The sequence below is a fragment of the Hydra vulgaris genome, chromosome 03, assembly GCF_038396675.1.
Source record: "Hydra vulgaris chromosome 03, alternate assembly HydraT2T_AEP".
Classification (NCBI taxonomy): domain Eukaryota; kingdom Metazoa; phylum Cnidaria; class Hydrozoa; order Anthoathecata; family Hydridae; genus Hydra; species Hydra vulgaris.
The window spans coordinates 26,090,110-26,110,000 of record NC_088922.1 but is presented as its reverse complement, the minus strand read 5'-3'; the positions used below and the strand labels follow the sequence as shown (position 1 = coordinate 26,110,000).

The following is a 19,891-nucleotide window of genomic DNA, read 5'->3' as shown; positions in this document are numbered from 1 at the left end:
CAATAATCGTAAAATGAATTTAGATAATTGTTAATGAATTTTTATGAATGAATTTTTTTGAAATAATATCTAGAAATGTTAACATTTCTTCTAAAGTCTTAATAATAAATATAGCTATCGTAAGAGTTTTGGCAAAAATTTTCTTTTGTTTAAAATATTTAATAATCTCAAAAGTTCGAGATCATTAAATGTCAAAACAATGCAACAGTTTTCGTTTTAAATGTTAAAATTGATTAAATAGAAAGTAATTTATAAAGAAAAATTAAAAAAAAGTTATTAAAAATAAAATAAATTATAATAATGAAATATAGGCAGACAAAATACAACAGGCAATTATTTCATTTAATAAGAAATTAGTTTCTGAATCACCCACAAAGAAAAAATTAACACTTTTTACTTTTCTCTAAGAAAGATTATTATTTTTCATATTATTTTGAATCATCCAAAGCAAATGATAGTTTTTTAACAAAAATGATATTTCCATTTATTAGCTCTTTTTAATTTCAATTTTCTTTTGTAAATCAGTATTTATATCACCAGCTAAGAAAAAAAACAACTTTTCACTTCTCCGTACTTTTTAAGTTTGCACAATATTTTATAGGGTCATATTTTTATAAAACAATAATCAATCAATCTAATAATCAAAAAAAAAAAAAAAAGGTTAGCATAAACAAAATAAAAAAATTAGCATAGTGTTTTAAAAATATTATTATTCAGAAGTTCAGATTTTGTTTTGGTTTTTGGACAAATAAATTTTGAATTTTAATATAGTGAAGTACTATCAGTAAACTCGGTTATTGTTTGCATTTTCTCATAAAATAGTACATTTTTAAGAAGCCAAATTAGAAGTAAAAATATTGTGCTAATTATCAAGCTATATTTCTCAGAATCCTTATAAAAAGAAAATTTCCAGAGAAAGATTTAAAAGATATTGAGAACCATAAATCCTAATGAAAAAGAAGGTTATTTAGTTAAAGCAAAACTAAGATTTTAAAAAGTTTTAAAAAAACCTTTTAAATATGTTCCAAAGACTGAGCTCATCTTTTAAAAACATTCAACAAAGAAGAAAAGCATTGAAAACTACCAAATTCAAAGGAAAAAAAGCTGTAGTTCTTTCTACTATTTCAAATAGTTCTGCTTATAAAGAAAATCCAGGTCTACCTCCAAAATGTTTAAAATAGTATGGACTTTCTGAAAGTGATGTTTTAGCAGTTGTAAAATTTTATAATGAAGATAAAGTTTTCCAGCAATTTTTCCATCAAAAAAGATTACTTGAATAGGAAAACAAAAATATTCCAATATGTTGGTTATATATACTAAAAGAAGTTTTCGAACTATTCAAGTAAAAACATCAGCATATCAAAATTGGACTGAACAAATTTTGTTTCCTGGGCCAAGCAATGTGAAATTTGTTACAAAGAAATGGCCAAGAAATCTATTACAAAATTTATGCATAATGTTTGTGTTTGTAGTTAGCATGAAAGTATGCATGTTGCCTTAGATACAAAATTGGTTCCAGCATCTTCAATCAAAGTTGGGTGTGAAATAATAAAATTTTATTTTTGTGAACTATGCACATCTGATTGCGCCAGAAGTGAAATTTCAAAGAAAATTCTATTTAAAGATAAAATAATTTGCTGATAACAAAAAGTTTTGTGTTGCATCACTGAATTCATGTTTAAATTTTTGTCTTGTGTCAGTGTTATGGCAACAACTTCAGTTGTTGTCAAAACCAAAAATTGATTATGACTCTTGAAGTCTACAATGCTAAGTTGAAAATATTTGCTGTAGTTTCTGATTTAAGTCTTCAAGATTTGCAAATTCACCAAGTTCATCAAAGATATTTGTAAATCTCAGATCAAGCATTACAAGTCAGCAAAAAAATGAACATGAATTCATTTGAATTTTAAGTCATTTAAGAAAAATGATAGATATATCAGAATTATATTATTTTTATGTTCAGAATTGTAATTTATTAATTTGGCAATCAAGCAATCATAAGAAAAGCCACAAGCATTGAAGTTGTTTTACTAAATCATTTTACAGAAAATAACTATCAGTTCAGTGACACAGTGTTCAGTGACAAAACAAAAAATGCAATTGATATATATGCATATAAATTACAAACATACGCGTGCATGCGCACACCAGTGAAATTTCCATTTGGAAATTTCACTGGTGTGCGCAGTTTTAGTTTTTATTCTAGTTCGTGTTAAAATAATTTTAGCTCTAAATTTATTTAGTTCAATTTTCATTTGTCGTGTAAATTTTTAATCTCATCTAACTTAAATTTAGTATAATTTATAAATAATATAGGCATATATAATTAAAAGAAGTAAGACTTAGTGCTATAAGCAAACAAAAAAATCAGAAAACTTAATTAAATGTAACATTATACATATATTTTTTTTAATTTAAGAAAATAATTTTGCAAATAAAGGGCGTAGTGATTATAATCTAGACTAGATGAGAATTTAAGAAAACTCGCATTCCCAATGATGCTGACATTCGATTTCTCCGTCTAGTTGTGAGCAAACCACAGATTGAAAAAAGTCTTTCAACATATGCTTGAGTTGCAGGAGCTGCAATGAGATATTCAGCTAAGGTGAAATATGTGGGTAAACGGCACATCTCATCTTCCAAAAATTTAAAATATTTTGGCACATAGAGCTGTTCCTTATTTCAATAAAATATTTGTTGAGTTCATTTTTTGCTTCATTACCTGGAACAAGCTTTGTTTTATCTACTTGCTGTTTTGCCGCTAAAAATTTCCATTTTGTTAATGTATTCATTGCTGGAGCAATCTCAGCAGAAAGAACAAATGCACTTGCTGAAAGTAAATCGTGTTGCACTGATTTTTTAGCCTCTAACAAAATGTATGTCTTTGCTCTGACTTGTGTATGCTCATTATCTAAAAGGGCTATTGCACATGTGAGGTCAAGGAGACATGCGACACATGGTAACGGATAAAATTTAGGATCGTTTGGCTGCAAAAGAAATGCAAATCGATGGCATAGAGCTGCAAGCATTTTAACTGCTACATCTTTAGCATATATGAATATATATATATATATATATATATATATATATATATATATATATATATATATATATATATATATATATATATATATATATATATATATATATATATATATATACAATATCAGTTTCATTGGCAAAACGTTCTAAAAGATTAACAAAATTCTGCAGCATTATTCATTCGCTATTGGCAAGTGAATCAATGTTAAGGTCATCAAGTACTTCGTTGATGGATGTCATTATTTCCAGAAATCTCCCAACCATAAAGTAAGTGCTGTTCCATCTTGTAGAGCAGTCACTAATCAGTCTTACCACATTTGTTAATAATTTTTTTTCAATACAACAGAAGATTTGTGAATTTTTAGCACTAATCCACATACCTTCAAAAGTAAACCATAAAATTTACCATCATATGCAAGTTTTACAACTAGCTGTATAACATGTGCAAAGCATCCCAATCTTCTAAATGCTACATTTTCAACTATCAAGTCAACTTGTTCCCACTCTTCATCATTTGTCATATTCTCACGGTCTTTCAGATCTGTTATCTGCTCTTCATTAACATTATTTTTAATTCAATAAGTATATCGCATTCAGCTTTAACTTTATGCCTTTGACCATAGTTGCTCCATTGTCCAAAATAACTAGTACTATTTTTTCTCTGGAAATATTCTAATAATTTAGGCATTTTTCAAAACAATCTGCAATTTGTTCACCTGTATGTGTATGCTTCACAAAATACAAATTAAGCAGAGCATGTATTGGTTTTTCGGATTTGCAGTGAAAAAAACAATCTGAAATTCCTAAAAAGGACGCAGTGTGACCTTTTTTGTCCAGCTGTCAAGGCATATTGAGAACTACCTGCCTTCAGATAGGAGGTCACGAAGTTTTCTTGTTAAAACAGTAAGTTCTTCATTAAATAGGCTTGTAATTTTGGCAGCAGCAGGCATTTAAAATCCAAGGTATTATCAAACTTTTTAAAACTTGCATTATCCGCTAATGTCACTGGATTATGTGTTGTAACTATCATTTAAATAAGAGAGTTTAGTCAAATTTTATGCTCATGTGAATTAGTAGGCCATGTGGTTTTGATTTGAGGACGATTCTAATAGAGTGAGCCCACTTTCATCCACTGCTTTTCTCTTTATCTCTGTTTTGTTTTGTTTTTCACTTAATTTCTTTAATTCCGACTCTTCCAGCTCAACATGTGCAGACTTATGGTTTCTTGCTAAATGAAGCTAGAAAAAGATAAATAATTTTGTATAATTTTTAGTTTATATATTTATATTTTATTAATCTATCTATTTATCAACCTATGTGTAAATAAGTTTGTATACCTTATTGAATATTTACTCTAAAATGATAAAAAATGAGTTGTTTGTTTCAAAATAAAAACAATTCCTCAAACAGATAAACATACCTTAAGGTTCTTTCCACACAATTTTGTATTGCATACTTTTTCACCATCAAATATAAAATTAAAAATTGATATTATAATAGCTGTGTATGTGTGTAATTTATTAGTTAGCTGTGTATGTGTGTAATTTATTAGTTAGCTGTGTATGTGTGTAATTTATTAGTTAGCTGTGTATGTGTGTAATTTATTAGTTAGCTGTGTATGTGTGTAATTTATTAGTTAGCTGTGTATGTGAGTAATTTATTAGTTAGCTGTGTATGTGTGTAATTTATTAGTTAGCTGTGTATGTGTGTAATTTATTAGTTAGCTGGGTATATGAGTAATTTATTAGTTAGCTGGGTATATGAGTAATTTATTAGTTAGCTGTGTATGTGTGTAATTTATTAGTTAGCTGTGTATATGAGTAATTTATTAGTTAGCTGGGTATATGAGTAATTTATTAGTTAGCTGTGTATGTGTGTAATTTATTAGTTAGCTGTGTATATGAGTAATTTATTAGTTAGCTGGGTATATGAGTAATTTATTAGTTAGCCAAGAGATATATGAAGTAGAGTAATGTAGTTATTTTTAGTTGTTAGTTAGGTTTGTAGCGAGCTTTGTAACTTTTTAATAAGAAATTATTTTCGTGGCGACACTTTGATATAATTTCGGTCCTTTTATTAAGCAGTTCCTTAGGTTTTGGATACAATATAATAGCAAATTTCTGAAATAGACATAGTGGGGACCTTTTGAAAATATTTGAGTAGAGGGGTACAGATTCCAAAATAGATCATGTTAATATAGAGATATTGTTAAAATTGTTTTTTAAATCCCAGAAATAGTTTGATAAAGCGAAAATAGAGTTGCAATATTAAATTAAAGTCTTTTTGTAGGAATCATTGCAGTTGGAAATTTATAAGCTAGCCCAAATGTTAGAAAATTGCCTAAAGTTAGTTTTATGATTTTTATGTAAGTTTTTATGCAAGTATGAAATGTTGCCATGATACAATTGCTTATTATTAGCTATATATTATTTTTAATTACTTAGAAATGAAAAATATAAATACCCAAACACACATATATATACACATGTGTGTGTTCCAATTAAAACTTTAAGGAATGAACTTAATATTTTATGAAGTTAAAAAGTATTGTTCAAGATTTAAAAGTATTTAATTTTTTTTTTATAAAACAAAAAAGTTTAGCAAAAATTGGTGTGTGGTGTAACTAGGAGTAGGTAGAATTTTTTTTTCCATATTTGTTTAAAATAAATTCATAATTCATAAACGCAACATAGTGCTGTTTGTCAAAATTAAAAAAAAAAGATGTTTTCTGCTCTAATATATATATATATATATATCATGCGGTAGTGGTGTAGTGGTAGAGCGCTCGCTTCATGAGCGAGAGGTTCCGAGTTCGATTCCCGCCACGTCCCTGGTAGTACCGCGCTTAATTTGTTTCTCCGCGCAGCGGCCTTGTTCGTCAAGGTTCGTGTTTCGGAGTTAAAGAGTTGAGAGAGGGTTATAACCACAAGTAGCCTCTTCATCTGTAGTGGCCTTCTCGGCCTTGGGGAGGTGAATTATAAAAAAAAAAAAAAAAAAAAAAAAAAATATATATATATATATATATATATATATATATATTAGATATACATTTATATTTATTATTATTATTATTATTATACATTTATTATACATATCGGATTATACATATCGGTTTCGAGATCCAAACAAACCTACCCGCAGTCAACTTCTTAGATGTATCCTTTAACTTAGAAAAAAGCTCCTACCAACCTTTCAAAAAACCAAATGAATATCTACGTTGCATCCACCCTGATTCCAACCACCCCCCGCAAATAATAAAGCAAATCCCCATCTCTATCAACAATAGATTATCACAAAATTCCTCAAATGAAAAACATTTAATTTATCTATACCAGAATACGAAGATGAATTAAGAAGAAATGGCTTCACTAATTTTGATTTAAAGTATAATCCCCAAAAAAGAGAAAAAAAGACAAGAAAAAGAAACAATATGGTTTAACCCCCTGTACAGTAAAAGCGTTTCTACCAATGTCGGTCATATCTTCCTAAACTTAATCGACAAACACTTTCCAACATCCCACCCTCTAAGTAAACTATTCAATCAAAACACCATCAAATTGAGTTATAGCTGCACCAATAATATCAAAAGTATAATAAAAAGCCACAACAAGAAAATTAGTTCAGAAAAACCAAAAAAATACCCACCATGCAACATTTTTTTTATTTTAATCTTTTTATTCAACCAAAAATTGAAAATTTACAAATTTTTAATAATTTTACAAAATTAGGTCAAGTGTCACTCATATAATTAAAAACTAGTCATTGGAGTAACACCTAAATAAAATAAGCAAACAAAAAAAAATTCAAAAGCAATAATAAATAAAAGCATGCGGAAATTGTATTTAAAAAAAAAAAATTAACGATTAAGACAAAAAAACATGAAAAACTCAATTAATAACAACAGCAAACAACAATAAAAATAATTAGCAACAACAGCACAAGTAATCAAAAATTTTACGCAATCAAAAAGGCAAAATACAAAAAGTACAAAATGAAAACAAAAACTACAAAACGAAAAAGCTAACACTATAACTGCTACCAAATAAAATTAAAAGAAAAATTAATAATAATAATCTTTTATTATTTTTGATGAAGAAAAATTGATTGAGGGTTTTTATGTTTTAATTAGTGCTTTTTATTATTATTTTGAACATTCTTCTAATTTTTTTCTTTTAACTTGGTACTTTGCTTTTAACTGATTTTTTTTGTTTTGTTTTTGTTTTATTAAATTATTTGTTTGTTTTATTTTTTTTATTGACTTTTTTGTTTTATATTTTCTTCAATCTTTTTGATCATTTATACCTTTCAATATTTTTCTTATTTTTCTTTTTTTTTTTTTTACATATATACACATACATATATACGTATATTCTTTTTACATATATGCATACATATATATATTTATATATATATATATATATACATACATACATACATACATACATACATACATACATACATACATACATACATACATACATACATACATACATATATATATATATATATATATATATATATGTATATATATATATATATATATATATATTTATTTATATATGTGAGAGATATAAATGTAAAGGCTTTGTTAAAAAAAAAAGAATTTCATTAATTTTTTGTTTTATATATAAATAGTGAATATATAAGTTAAAAAATTAGTAAAAATAAAAACCATTATTATATATATTTTTTTTTATAGTGCATCAGAAAGTCTTTATCAAAACGTAAGTCTTTTAAAATAATTCTCTAAATAAAAATATAATAAGAAATAAAACTTTTAAATTTACTGTTAAAAAATTATTAAATAGTTTCAAAGTTTAATTGTGATTCAGTTTCAGAAAATGAAAATTTATAAATATGAAATTTTATAATAAGAATTAAAACATTTGATAAAACATTAATACTTGAATCTTTTAGAATGTTAAAAAAAACAACCTAGTTCAAGAAATTTATTAGATATTTTCTTTAAAAGTGAAAGTTTATAGTACGAATATGGGGATTTCCCCTTTAAAAAGTCAAGAATCTGGAAAAAAACATTCATAAATTGCAGTTCTATTTTGATTAACAGACAACCCAGGTCAAGTTTGCTATATATTCCAAAATATAAATCTTTTATTAAATACAAACTGTTGATAGCATGATTTTACATTTAAATAGGTTGCAAACAGCTTGCAACAAAATTCTTTTGAACCTTGTTTTAAATAAGTTTTAAATTTTTTTCTTAGATCCTGTATTGGTATAAGTGATCTCTTGCACCTAAGGAAAAAAACATGCACCCTAATAGTCAAATTATTTAAATGAAGTAAAAAGTAAATATTTAGTTTATTATAGAAACCCTGTTTCAAGTAGGGTTTTCAGATATCTTGCTTTTACGAAAGAGAACACAGTAAAAAATTTAATTTTTACAGGTTTGGCACTGTATTCTCTCCATCTGGTAACCTTTAAAAAGCAGCCAGATGTCTGATGAATGGTTGATTGTAAAGATTGTAAAGATCTTAAAATTTGAATTTCTGAGTTTTAGGCTTGACAAACTTTTGAACAAAATTATATATCTCTTTTGTGAATTGATAAAGTTCCCTATTGCCACTAAATTATTCTTCCATTGTTGGTCCAAGATGTTAAAAGTTGATAAGTAACTATCCTTTTTACAAGATTGTAAAAAAAATATATATATATACATGTAATGAGTTCTGACGTCAAAACAAACAATTTTTAATTAATTAGAAAATCAATCACCCGTGTTGAATAGGGCGAGAAGAAATTTGTTTCGATGCCTGCACTTGGATAGCATTTTACTTTTTTTGTTTAGCAGATTCTTATTTTTGGAAAATAGAATTTCATATTTTTCGTTTGTGCATAGTTTGCAGGACTTTGTGGTTGGGTTGTAAGCATTGCCTAATTATTTTCCATTTAACAACTGGGTTTAAGTTAGCATCTTTTGATTTCCAAAATTCTTTTGATAATTTGGTGTCGTTTTTGTATTTTAGAATGTTAAATGATTTTATATGGTTGGCATATCTAATTTTGAATGGTGTTTCACTTATACCAATGAAGGATTTGTTGACAGGAGTGTTAGTAGGATTATTGGAACTTATATTGGGTTGGTATACAATGTTTTTTGTTAAGCATTGGTTTGATAAAGGGCAGGTATTTTTATTAAGGCAATTGCAGTTGGTTTTAGGTGGAATTTTTTTGTTGTTCATAATTTGTTGATTGTGTGCATTTAAAAAAGACTTCATATTCGGCATACAGCTATAGCTTATTTTTATCGTGTTTCTGTTAAAAATTTTATGGAGTCTATGATTTATTGGGAAGTGTTTGTTGATCAAGGTTAGAAACCTTTTTCCTATATTAGTGCTAACATTTTTGCTGAAAGGAGGGTTGAACCATATGATGTTGCGTTTACAGTTTTTGGTATGAGGTAAATTTATATTAAGGTGATATGAAAGTTTGTAAAATTGTGCAATTTGAAACAAAAGATAAATTCTCACAAGTTCACAAACTTCAGCACCATCAAATGATCCCATTGAAACATCAAATAAACCGCTTGATTTTTTAATCCAAACTTGATCATCATTAAATAATAATGATTTTCTTGCGTGATAGATCAATGTTTTATGGTTAGGGTCAATGTTTAGATGCTGCTCGGCAAAATGAATAGCGTTATTAAGAAGTTTTTCTGTTATCGAAGGGTAAAAATCAACAATATCAAAAATAAGGAATTTATAAAGGCGTTTATCACTGATGCAATTAAACCAGTTTGTGGTATCTTGGATTTTTTTCCACTGATTGAGATGAAGTTTCTTTACAAGTTCAGAGTTTATATTGCAAAGTAGAACTTTGCTAATTCTGCCGATTTCGTTTTTGGCAGGGTTTAATGGACAGTTGGATTATTTGTAAAGTTTTCTTTATGATCTTTTAATTTTATAAAACAATTTGAAGAAGTATAAATGTCGATTTTATTGAAAACGCCGTGATTTTTTAATATCCGTTTACCTTCTTTATTTATTTGAATTTTTTATTTTTGCATTCGATTTTTTGTATGTTGAGGTGATAGCATTTGTAAGCAAATGGGTATAATTTTCTTTAGATATATTATATAAGTTGGATGTTTTATTGGAAAAAGTTTGTAAGTTTACTATTGCGTATGGTAGATATGTCATCTTTTAACTTGTTTTGGAAATTATTGTATACTTTACGAAATTTAATGTTTTTATAAGATCTATTAGATCATTTTCAAATGCAGACATATCAGAAATTCAAGTTAGTTTTTTTCATTGCGTAGATGACTTGAGAAGAGTGCTCGGCGTATGGAGCTAATTGATGTTGTTTTATTGTACCAAGTTATGATACAAAGTCTCATTCGTTTGAGAGTGATCAATTTTAAGTAAATTATTTACAAAATAGATCAGTATTATAATAGATCAGTATATATATATATATATATATATATATATATATATATATATATATATATATATATATATATATATATATATATATATATATATATATATTGATATACATATATTGATATACATATATTGATATATATATATATTGATATATATATATATATATTGATATACATATATTGATATATATATATGTATATATGTATATATATATATATATATATATATATATATATATATATATATATATATATATATATATATATATATATATATATGTATATAATAAAATATATGCATATAAAATAACATATATACAACATTAGTTAAAAATTTCATAAAAGAAAGTTTTTTAAATTATTATTATTATTTTTTTTTTAATGTATCCTCATTTTTTTCTGATACAAATGGTGAACAATAATCTAAGTAATTATTTAGTTCAAAAGTTTTGCTTAATTGTTTCCATGACCATAAATGGTCATTAAACATCAGAGAAATTAATGCCTTGTTGATTAAAGGGCTGAATAAAAATTTAAAATAGATGAAACTACATCAATCAAGAAAAAACGAAGAGCTATTGAATCTTGCATTCTTGATGATGGTTTAAAAATAGTTTTGCTGCTTAAAAAAAATCACAATGGTTTGCTTTGAGCAATAATTAAAGCAGTTAAAGAGTTTTTCTATTTTTTTTATCTTAATTTCATCATCAATTGTTTGAATTGTTAGAAGTGTTTGACTACATACACATACATATATTTATATAGTTTTAATTGGTTATAGTTTTCGTAATATAGGTTCAATAACATTTGACAATAAATAGTTTGTTATTATATATTATTTTATTAATGTTTTTCAAGACTTCATATTTATATCTATTACATATTTATATCTATTACATATTTATATCTATTACATATTTATATCTATTACATATTTATATCTATTACATATTTATATCTATTACATATTTATATCTATTACATATTTATATCTATTACATATTTATATCTATTACATATTTATATCTATTACATTGGTCAACAGCTGTTTTGGTGGGTATTTGCAGCTGATTTTATATGAATTAAACCCTGAATTAAAGTATACCATTAGCTTTTGCCTATCAGCTCAAAATTTTAAGATATAACATTTTTGTAAAATATAGGTTTCACTATTTTCCAATGATATATTATATAACTAGATGTCTAACTTGAGGAATTTTATTGGACAAAAAATGAAGCTGCTTTTTTTTGTTTATAACAATAGTCTGTCATTTGTAAAAAGGGCAAAAGCTGATGTGTAGAATAAAAGTTAATAAATTAAAATATAAGTTAAAGATAATTCAAAAACCACTAATTTAAGTTTTAATAATTATAAAATACTTATAAAAGTTTTTTTTATTAAAATTATTTTAATTCATAAAAATGCTTCAAAAGCGTCTGTCGTTTTACTTTTCTATGCAAAACTTTAATCCCTTTTTAATCGAAAATAAATTAAGGAATCATAAATTATTATTTTACAAGTATTATAATTTCCGCTTAACACTTTTACATAAATAGTATTTAAATTTAAAATATATTGATTTCATTTAAGAAAAGAAAAGTTAAAAATATTTCTTTACAAATTTAATCTGCCATTTGTAAAAAGGGCAAAAAGCGGCTTCACTTTTTGGATCGAAGTTAGCCATCTAGTTATATAATATATCATTGCTATTTTCAGTGACATTGATGGATCAAATTAAGAAGCTAAACATGAAATTTTGATTATTGTTTTATATAAATGTATAATTATATACTATATTACATTTTATTATATACAATTATTATATATATTGATAAAAAAAATATTTATGAAACAAATCATGAACAGTTCAAAAGCTTCTTTTCCGTCACATTCTTGAATGTATTTTGGAACAGTTTCTTTTTAAATTACAGCAATTAAATTTTTACAAATTACAAATATTTCTGCTTTAATTTTTTCTGCACTCAACTCTTCTCGCCTATATATCCAAAACATGATCCACTTTTATCAAGAGCATTTACTAATTGCTTCATAAAGACCTGCTCAATAAGCATTGGAGGAAAAATGACTTTTTTTTGTTCAACTAAAGCGTAGTTGTTTTCTCTCTTAGGGTATTCTTTTTCAACTGAGTGGTATGTTTTGTCACTATCCCAGAGGCACAAGAAACAAGGATATTTGGTGTAGCCACTTTGCTGTCCTCAGAAGCTTTGTCCTGTAACTTCTGAGTTACAGCTTCTTTTGAAGCTGTAACTCAGAAGCTTCTTTTGACTGGTTAAGATCTCTGGTGAGGTCATTCAACTCATTTTGGTTAAATTGCTGTGGAATTGATGACATCCCCTCATAATTACTGTCACCTTTATTAGTATCAGATGGGTGATCAGAAGGACAATATTCTTCCTCACAGAGTTCTTGTAGCTGTAGAAACATTGGGATTGGCGTTTTCTCTGAGTGAAAACTGGTCATCTTGAAAAGACTTAATCAGAATGAGTCCACTTGCTATGGTTGTTTTAATTGATTCTAGTAAGGTTCACTAGGAAAAAATAACAATCATTGAAATGGTTTTGGGGTTCTCTCCAACCATTGGTATGTCAAATTTTATACTTTTTTTTTCCCAGTAGTCCACTGTTGTAAATGTTCTGTAAAGCCCTCTTTACAATGTCACTGACTGTTTTTCTGTTTTCTTTTAACATATATTCTCCACATACGTAGCAAAACGCATCATGGTGATTCACACAACCTTTTCCACTTCATTTTATTTTATCTATGTATAACAACAAAAATACAACAACAATCTACAACACAGTGCATTTTAGGTTAACTTAACAACAGCATTTTTCAGAACAGAAATATCACATGACGCTGAGTTATCTATTTTGCTTGGCGATAACTCACATACTAATTTCAACTGTAGTTGAAGTTCACTTCATATATAGCATGGTTACTCCACCTGGTAAATTTTTTTGTAACTGACCAGTAAACTGACAATATGACAAATATATAGAATACAGCAACCAGACCTTGTTTATGTAAGTTATAACTTTACAAAATGGAGTTAACTGTCAATTTCATTTTCAAAACTGCACCAAAAATATTTAAAAAGCTAGAGCTAATAGAGAAAAACTGTTTTCTTATTTAAAATTCAGTGACACAAATATGGCTAAAATCACTTGTAAAATCCTAGGCACCAAAGAAAAATTTTCTGTAGGCCTGGGTTATATATTGAGGTACTGAGTAATTGTCTTAAATGTATATTGTTATGTAAAGATATGTATGTATATTAAAAGACTTAAGGTGTTAGCGTGAATCAAAAGGTGCAAGTTTGAATTATTTTTTTGTGCTCATAACTTTGATGCTGAACAGAGCTGAAGTTGTAGTCTGTCCAAAATATTTTTTTAATTATCATTAAAATCAAAATAAAATAATGACAATTTTCTTGTTTCTATTTTTTTTTTCTTTAAGACACCAGTTTTTTTTTCATTTTTTAACAGTTTTAAGAATAATATTAATATATCTTCTTAATTTTGCTATTGCAAGACTTTTTTTTTAAAAATTCATTCAGTATTTAGATTGCTGTAGTTGATAACTCAGAGCCAGACCAATTTGATAGAGCTTTGTTTTTAGTATTTTATTTGGTTTTGATTTTTTAATATTTATTTTAAAGTTATTTCAACAGATAACAAACACCAAATTAAGTAATATAAAAATTCAAATACAAGAGATAAATGCAAATTATAACTATAAATACAGCAATTTAGTCATAAGGGATGCTAGATTCATTTAATTGCTTAAAAACAAATTGTAATAATTAGGGATTGTTTTTTTATGGATTTCCAGATTTCTTTTAATTTTTAGTTTTTTAGATATCTCAAAGGTTTACCTGAAAAACTAGTGAAAATTGTTTTGGGTTTTATATATTTTAATTAAGTGCTTTTTTTTAGCTGTTTACATGATACAATTCAAATCCCCATTTTAGGGGATGTTGGTTAACAGCCTCATCTAATTTTTTAATAATGGAAAAAGAAAGCTATTCAGATTGTTTCTAGATTTTTAAAATGTAACCAACACGATTTATAAATGGTTGAATGATAAAGCTAGTCAAAACAATCAAAAAATAAATGGAAATATTATTAGCAACAAAGCTATAATATGTAACTATTGATAACAAAGCTGTATGTAACTATTGACAACAAAGCTGTATGTAACTATTGACAACAAAGCTACGACATAAAGCTATTGACAATAGCTACATAGCTATAAAAAGTGTTCTTTTCTCTAACAAGCTTACATTATATTTAAATGCAATATTTAAACGCATGCAATAGTTTAAATATTCCATATATACTCTGCAATATTTAAACGCATGCAATGATTTAAATATTGAATGTGTTTGAATTCTTGATTTTGTCTATCATGGGTTCAAAGAAGTAGACGATCAGCTGCAGTATGGACAATCACATATCATAGCAAGTTTTGTGTACAGAGAATTCAAATGATGGAAGATCACTTCTGATATGGGGATATAATTTTCATCATGACAATTTTTATTAATCAACCGTACAAAGACAATTGAAAAATGCACGTTTACTATCATCAATCTATGTAGAAATCCAAACTTAGATATTTTAATGAGACTGAGAAATTGCTCAAACAGTAAAATGAATTTTTTATTTGCTCAAAAGAATATTATAAACAGCCATACCATGATGCATGATTGCTCAAACCTTATTTAAAATATTTAGATTTGGATGAACAGAAAAATAGTAACCTAATATTACATCAGTTAAAAACCACAAGAATTAGCTGAAGAAAGCATGGTCGGAAATCTTACATAAAGTATGCATAAAATAGGTTGAATATGTAACTAAGCACATCAGAGCATGTTGCAAAGCTAAAGGAGGCTGATCTTTGTATTGTTTTTTTTATTTTTTAAATGAATTTATATATACATTGTCTATTGTACTTAATTATTACTATTGTTGTTGTTGTTGTTTTGTTGTTGTTGTTGCTTAAAATTAAACAGAAAAAAAAAGTTTTGCTGTGTAATTTTAAGCTTGTGGAAAATGCTGTGTGCACTTAGAGGAATGAGAATAAGTTATTTTTGAAACAATAACACATTCAATACGCTATTATTTTTATCCAATTCTTTTACTATAGTTCGATAGTTATGAAAATTTTCGTTACGAAGACATTGATAGACCGAAGAGTGAAAGGTAAAATTGTTAGTGTATTTTGCAATAATAAACATGTGAGGGGTTTTGCATTAATAAACATATGTTAAGAGTTTTTAAAATGATTAAAAGTCATTTCATCAATGCTATTTATTAAGCCAGCATCGTAGAAGCGTTTCTTAACAACTTTTATATTTATATATATATATATATATATATATATATATATATATATATATATATATATATATATATATATATATATATATATATATATATATAGACTTAATAAATTGAAATAAGTGCACATTTTTGTAGGGATAAGTGTAAATATATTCTTATCCGTACAAAAATAGACTTGCAAGTGTTTTTAAACATACAAATCAGCACATTAAATAGACAGGTATAAGAATTGATTGTAAAATGAACAAAACCTCAAAATGTTTTTTTGGCCCCTAAATAAATTATTCTAAATATTAAATACCAAATATGTGTGGGTTTTTTCTACAACGTATATGGTCTAGTTATACTTGCATAACGTAAATTTTAATTTTAAAATATAGCATAAAATTAAAATTTTATGCTATATTTTATTCCTTAAATATTTATTTAGTCTCTTGTCAAAAAGACAAAAAGTCGGCTGCTTTTTAATAAGACATGCAAAAAATGACAATGTAAGTTTTAATATTTTTATTGAAAAATCTTTAAAAAGATTATAGAGCATCATCCATGAAAATTTGTTGTTGTTGTTGATTACTTATAGAAAGAAGTTCTCAGCGTTCTTATAGATACTAATGGTTTAGTAAAACACTACAAGGTTTTTGGCTTAGAGGTAGGACGTTAAATGATATAAAACTTAATTCCTAATGATTCTTAACAAAAATGTATTACTATTTGATGATAAGTCATTCTAAGGTGACAAATATTTTTTGATTTAATGTGTATTTGAATTGTATAGGGTATGCACTACTTAGATCCAACAGAACCAAGGTTTACAACAGTGCTGCAGATGATTCGTCATTACAAAGTTAATTATTTGCCGAACTGTAATGTCTGCTTGACTCAACCTTGTTTTCGATAACTTGGCTATACACAGTATTATAAACGAATAACAATGAAGGAAGCGTGTCAATAGGAATTGTCCCGTTAAATTATAAAATAATTTTTGATTAGTAACTTTTTTTTTTTAATTAGTTTAGCATCCAATCTTCAACCATAACAAAAAACCGTTAAAGTCTGTTAAGGAGTTTTGGCTAGACCTTTTTGTCTTAATTTTGAAGATAATTTAATTTCCAATGATAGCCTTTTGAATTGTATATCTTCTTTTATATTATTTTTATTGGTTTTAGTTTTGTTTCTTTTCAGATTTAAAATTATAAAAGTTTTGTCGCCTATTCTGAATTTTATCAAAATTATTGTTAAAGTTTCATATTTCATTGATTATAAACTCTGATTATAAATTTTAATATAAATAACATTTTCAAAATCTGCAACATGCTTGCCGATTTATTAAACATTTATCGTAAATTATAAGTATTGAAAATTTGGTTTGATTTTAGTAAAATTTTAAATTTGAACTAATCAGAAATAAATAATTTATTTGATCTTAATTTTAGATAAATCATATAATTTGCCTTTGAAATTTTTTAATGAATTTTTTTTTAATCTTCTAGTGAAAAATGAATCGCAAAACTGAAATTTTACTTTTTCGTTGGTGTTCATCGCATCATTTTATCGTATTTTTTGTTTCAACTTTATTACTTGGAATGATCTGTGGATACGCAATCTCGGTTGGATATCAAAAATTACCAAATCTATTTCCTTATATAAGTGATACTGGTAGTAAACCTCCAGCCAGCTGTATATTTGGTATGTTACTCAATCTAGCTTCAGTATTTGCATTTATCATCATTATCATAAGACATTCTTATGTGGAGAATTCTATTGATAACTACCGTGTTCACACTTTAAATGACATAGCATACTTTTTCGGATTTCTCACTGCTTTAGGAGCAATGATTGTTTCTAATTTTCAAGAAAGCAATGCTCTTCTAGTTCATATGATTGGTGCGTTTATGTGTTTTGCCTGTGGCATAACTTATAGTTGGATTCAGTTATACATTTCGCTTCTATATGTAGGAATTTTTGGTTCGAAATTAAAACTTTGGTTTCGTTTCGCATTTTCGTGTCTGGCAACAATAACTTTTATTTCAACTATCCTTGGAGCTTTTTTGGCCAGCATTAAATTTTCAAAAAAGACTTCCAACCATACGATGATAGAGTTCGATTCTAGTGATCCGGTAAATTATTTGAATAACATTAATTGCAAAAATGTTGATTTTTTTTTTAATTAATTATATTTCACTCCAAGTTGTTAAAATCATGAAGTACATCATTTGTTATTCTCTTATGATTTTCAACTATTTTTTATTATAGTTTTTTAATCTGCAATTTGAAACATTTTCTTTAAATTATTGTTATGTAGTGGATTTTAGCAATTTGTTTCTCCATTTAAGGGTTATCCTGCTCATTTGGTGAGTACATTTTCTGAATGGATTATGGTGATAAGTTTTGCGTGCTACTTTTTAACATTTTATCATGAATTTAAAAAAATTTACTCTTCATTCAATATCTCTCACCGTTCCGGTCATGAAATTTCAGAACCACAATGCTAATTGAAAGAAGTTTTAAAATGTATATTACTGAATTATCCTGAGAAAATTGATTTTTAATTTTAAAATTGTATATCAATATGGTAAGTGGTATAGTTTTAAGTAAATTGACAAAAATAGATCAATATATTTGACATTTTTTTGCTAATTTTATAATAAATAATTTTATAATCAATAAATTAATTATGAACAGATACTTTTTACATGTAATTTAAAGTCTAAATATATAGAATCTGTTTTTAAAAACTTTTTTTCAAGTGTTTTTTTAAATTGAGTTTTGATGCAGCGCAGTTTTGTTCGTTTTGATATTATCACGGATTTCTAGGAAGATTATTATCACGGATTTCTAGGAAGATTGTTATCACAGATTTCTAGGAAGAATGTATTCTAAATTATAATTTTAAATCCACTAATTCAGGGGGCACATTGTGAAAAAAGTTCTAGGAACCCTGATTATATATAAAAAAATAAATTAAAGTTAGCATAGACCTACTCAATCCCCAGAGCGATACAAAAGTGTGTTCTTAATTATAATATTTTAAAAAAAGTTATAACTTAACCTCAAGTCTCTGCAGTTTTTTTACATCGCTTTATAAAAGTAATTACTATAAAATTTTTATGGAAGTTGTAATGAAGCACTTAATATTTTTTCAAACAAATTTCTTGATATTAACAATAAGACGTGTTCATAAAGACAAAAAAATTCTTGCCAATTTTAGAATAGATAAAACTCTTATGAAATGTAAAAAAAAACAAAAAAAAAATAGAAGTGTAGATAATGATAAAAAAAAAGATACAATAAATCTACGAAAAGCCAAAAAAAGTTTAAACTACAAAGAAAGGGGATTTATCAAAGCAAGGCTTGGCTTCTCGCAATAGTTTCAATTTCGACTATTTTTTGAAAACAATTATTTTACTCGCGTAACGAAGTAAATATTAGGTAAAAAATGTGTCTCTATAAATTTTTAAAATTTTCTTTAGGTGTTCTTGGATTTGGAAAGAAGAGCGTTTTTAACATTTTTTTCGACTTTTCATTTAAATAGTTGTATGTTTCTTGGAGTACAAACGTAGCAGATCTGACCAAATTCTTTTATAAAATAAAATTAACTTTTTTATTAAATATATTGCTATAGAATGTAAATAGTTTTTATGCTGTTGAACAGCATAGAATTTGCATTCTATGCTGTTCAACAACTTGAAAAAAGAATAAAGACGTCAATATATTAGTCTTCGTTTTGCGCGCATTTGTGAAAACATAGCCATAAGAAATAGAAATCTATTTCTTATGGCTATAGCGAAAATTGCAACTAAGGTTGGTTTCATTTTTGGCGCAATCGTTTGTTGCCTCAAATTGTATTACAAAATTGCTTTCATTTCAATCTTGGAAGAATGTCCAGTGTTATCGATTCATTTGGAGCCATTATTGATGGTTTATAGTTCTTAATAAAACGAAAAGATGCCAAGACCGTGGACTAATTTAAAAAAGGGGGGAAAATTCAATGTGAAAAGTGTTGGTTAGCCAATATAAAATTTTTTACCTTGAGCTTTTAAAAATTTTTTTTTTAGAATCATTATT

The 19,891-nt window shown here is 26.3% G+C and overlaps 2 protein-coding genes across 3 annotated transcripts in view; both read left to right on the top strand.

Moving 5' to 3' along the window:
• Positions 1–16,819, top strand: part of LOC100200537 (uncharacterized) — a 51,361-nt gene extending 34,542 nt beyond the window's left edge. The window contains exons 6-10 of the mRNA XM_065792786.1: positions 7,742–7,766; positions 15,630–15,685; positions 16,257–16,317; positions 16,407–16,475; positions 16,602–16,819. Coding sequence (XP_065648858.1) covers positions 7,742–7,766; positions 15,630–15,685; positions 16,257–16,317; positions 16,407–16,475; positions 16,602–16,724 — 334 coding nt within the window. The 3' untranslated portion in view covers positions 16,725–16,819. The remainder of the gene's footprint in view (positions 1–7,741; positions 7,767–15,629; positions 15,686–16,256; positions 16,318–16,406; positions 16,476–16,601) is intronic.
• A 470-nt stretch (positions 16,820–17,289) lies between these two features.
• On the top strand, positions 17,290–19,412 carry LOC100210049 (DNA damage-regulated autophagy modulator protein 1). 2 transcript variants are annotated; one of them, XR_010637483.1, is made up of 3 exons: positions 17,290–17,943; positions 18,160–18,398; positions 19,297–19,412. XR_010637483.1 is itself a non-coding variant. In XM_065792787.1 (2 exons), exons 1-2 carry the CDS (start codon positions 17,323–17,325, stop codon positions 18,316–18,318), a joined length of 780 nt encoding a protein of 259 aa, XP_065648859.1. In that variant the 5' UTR covers positions 17,290–17,322; the 3' UTR covers positions 18,319–18,451. The 2 variants fall into 2 exon arrangements, 1 of the variants encoding a protein (XP_065648859.1); XM_065792787.1 differs by lacking the exon at positions 19,297–19,412 and having other exon boundaries at positions 18,160–18,451.
• The last annotated feature ends 479 nt before the right edge of the window (positions 19,413–19,891 follow it).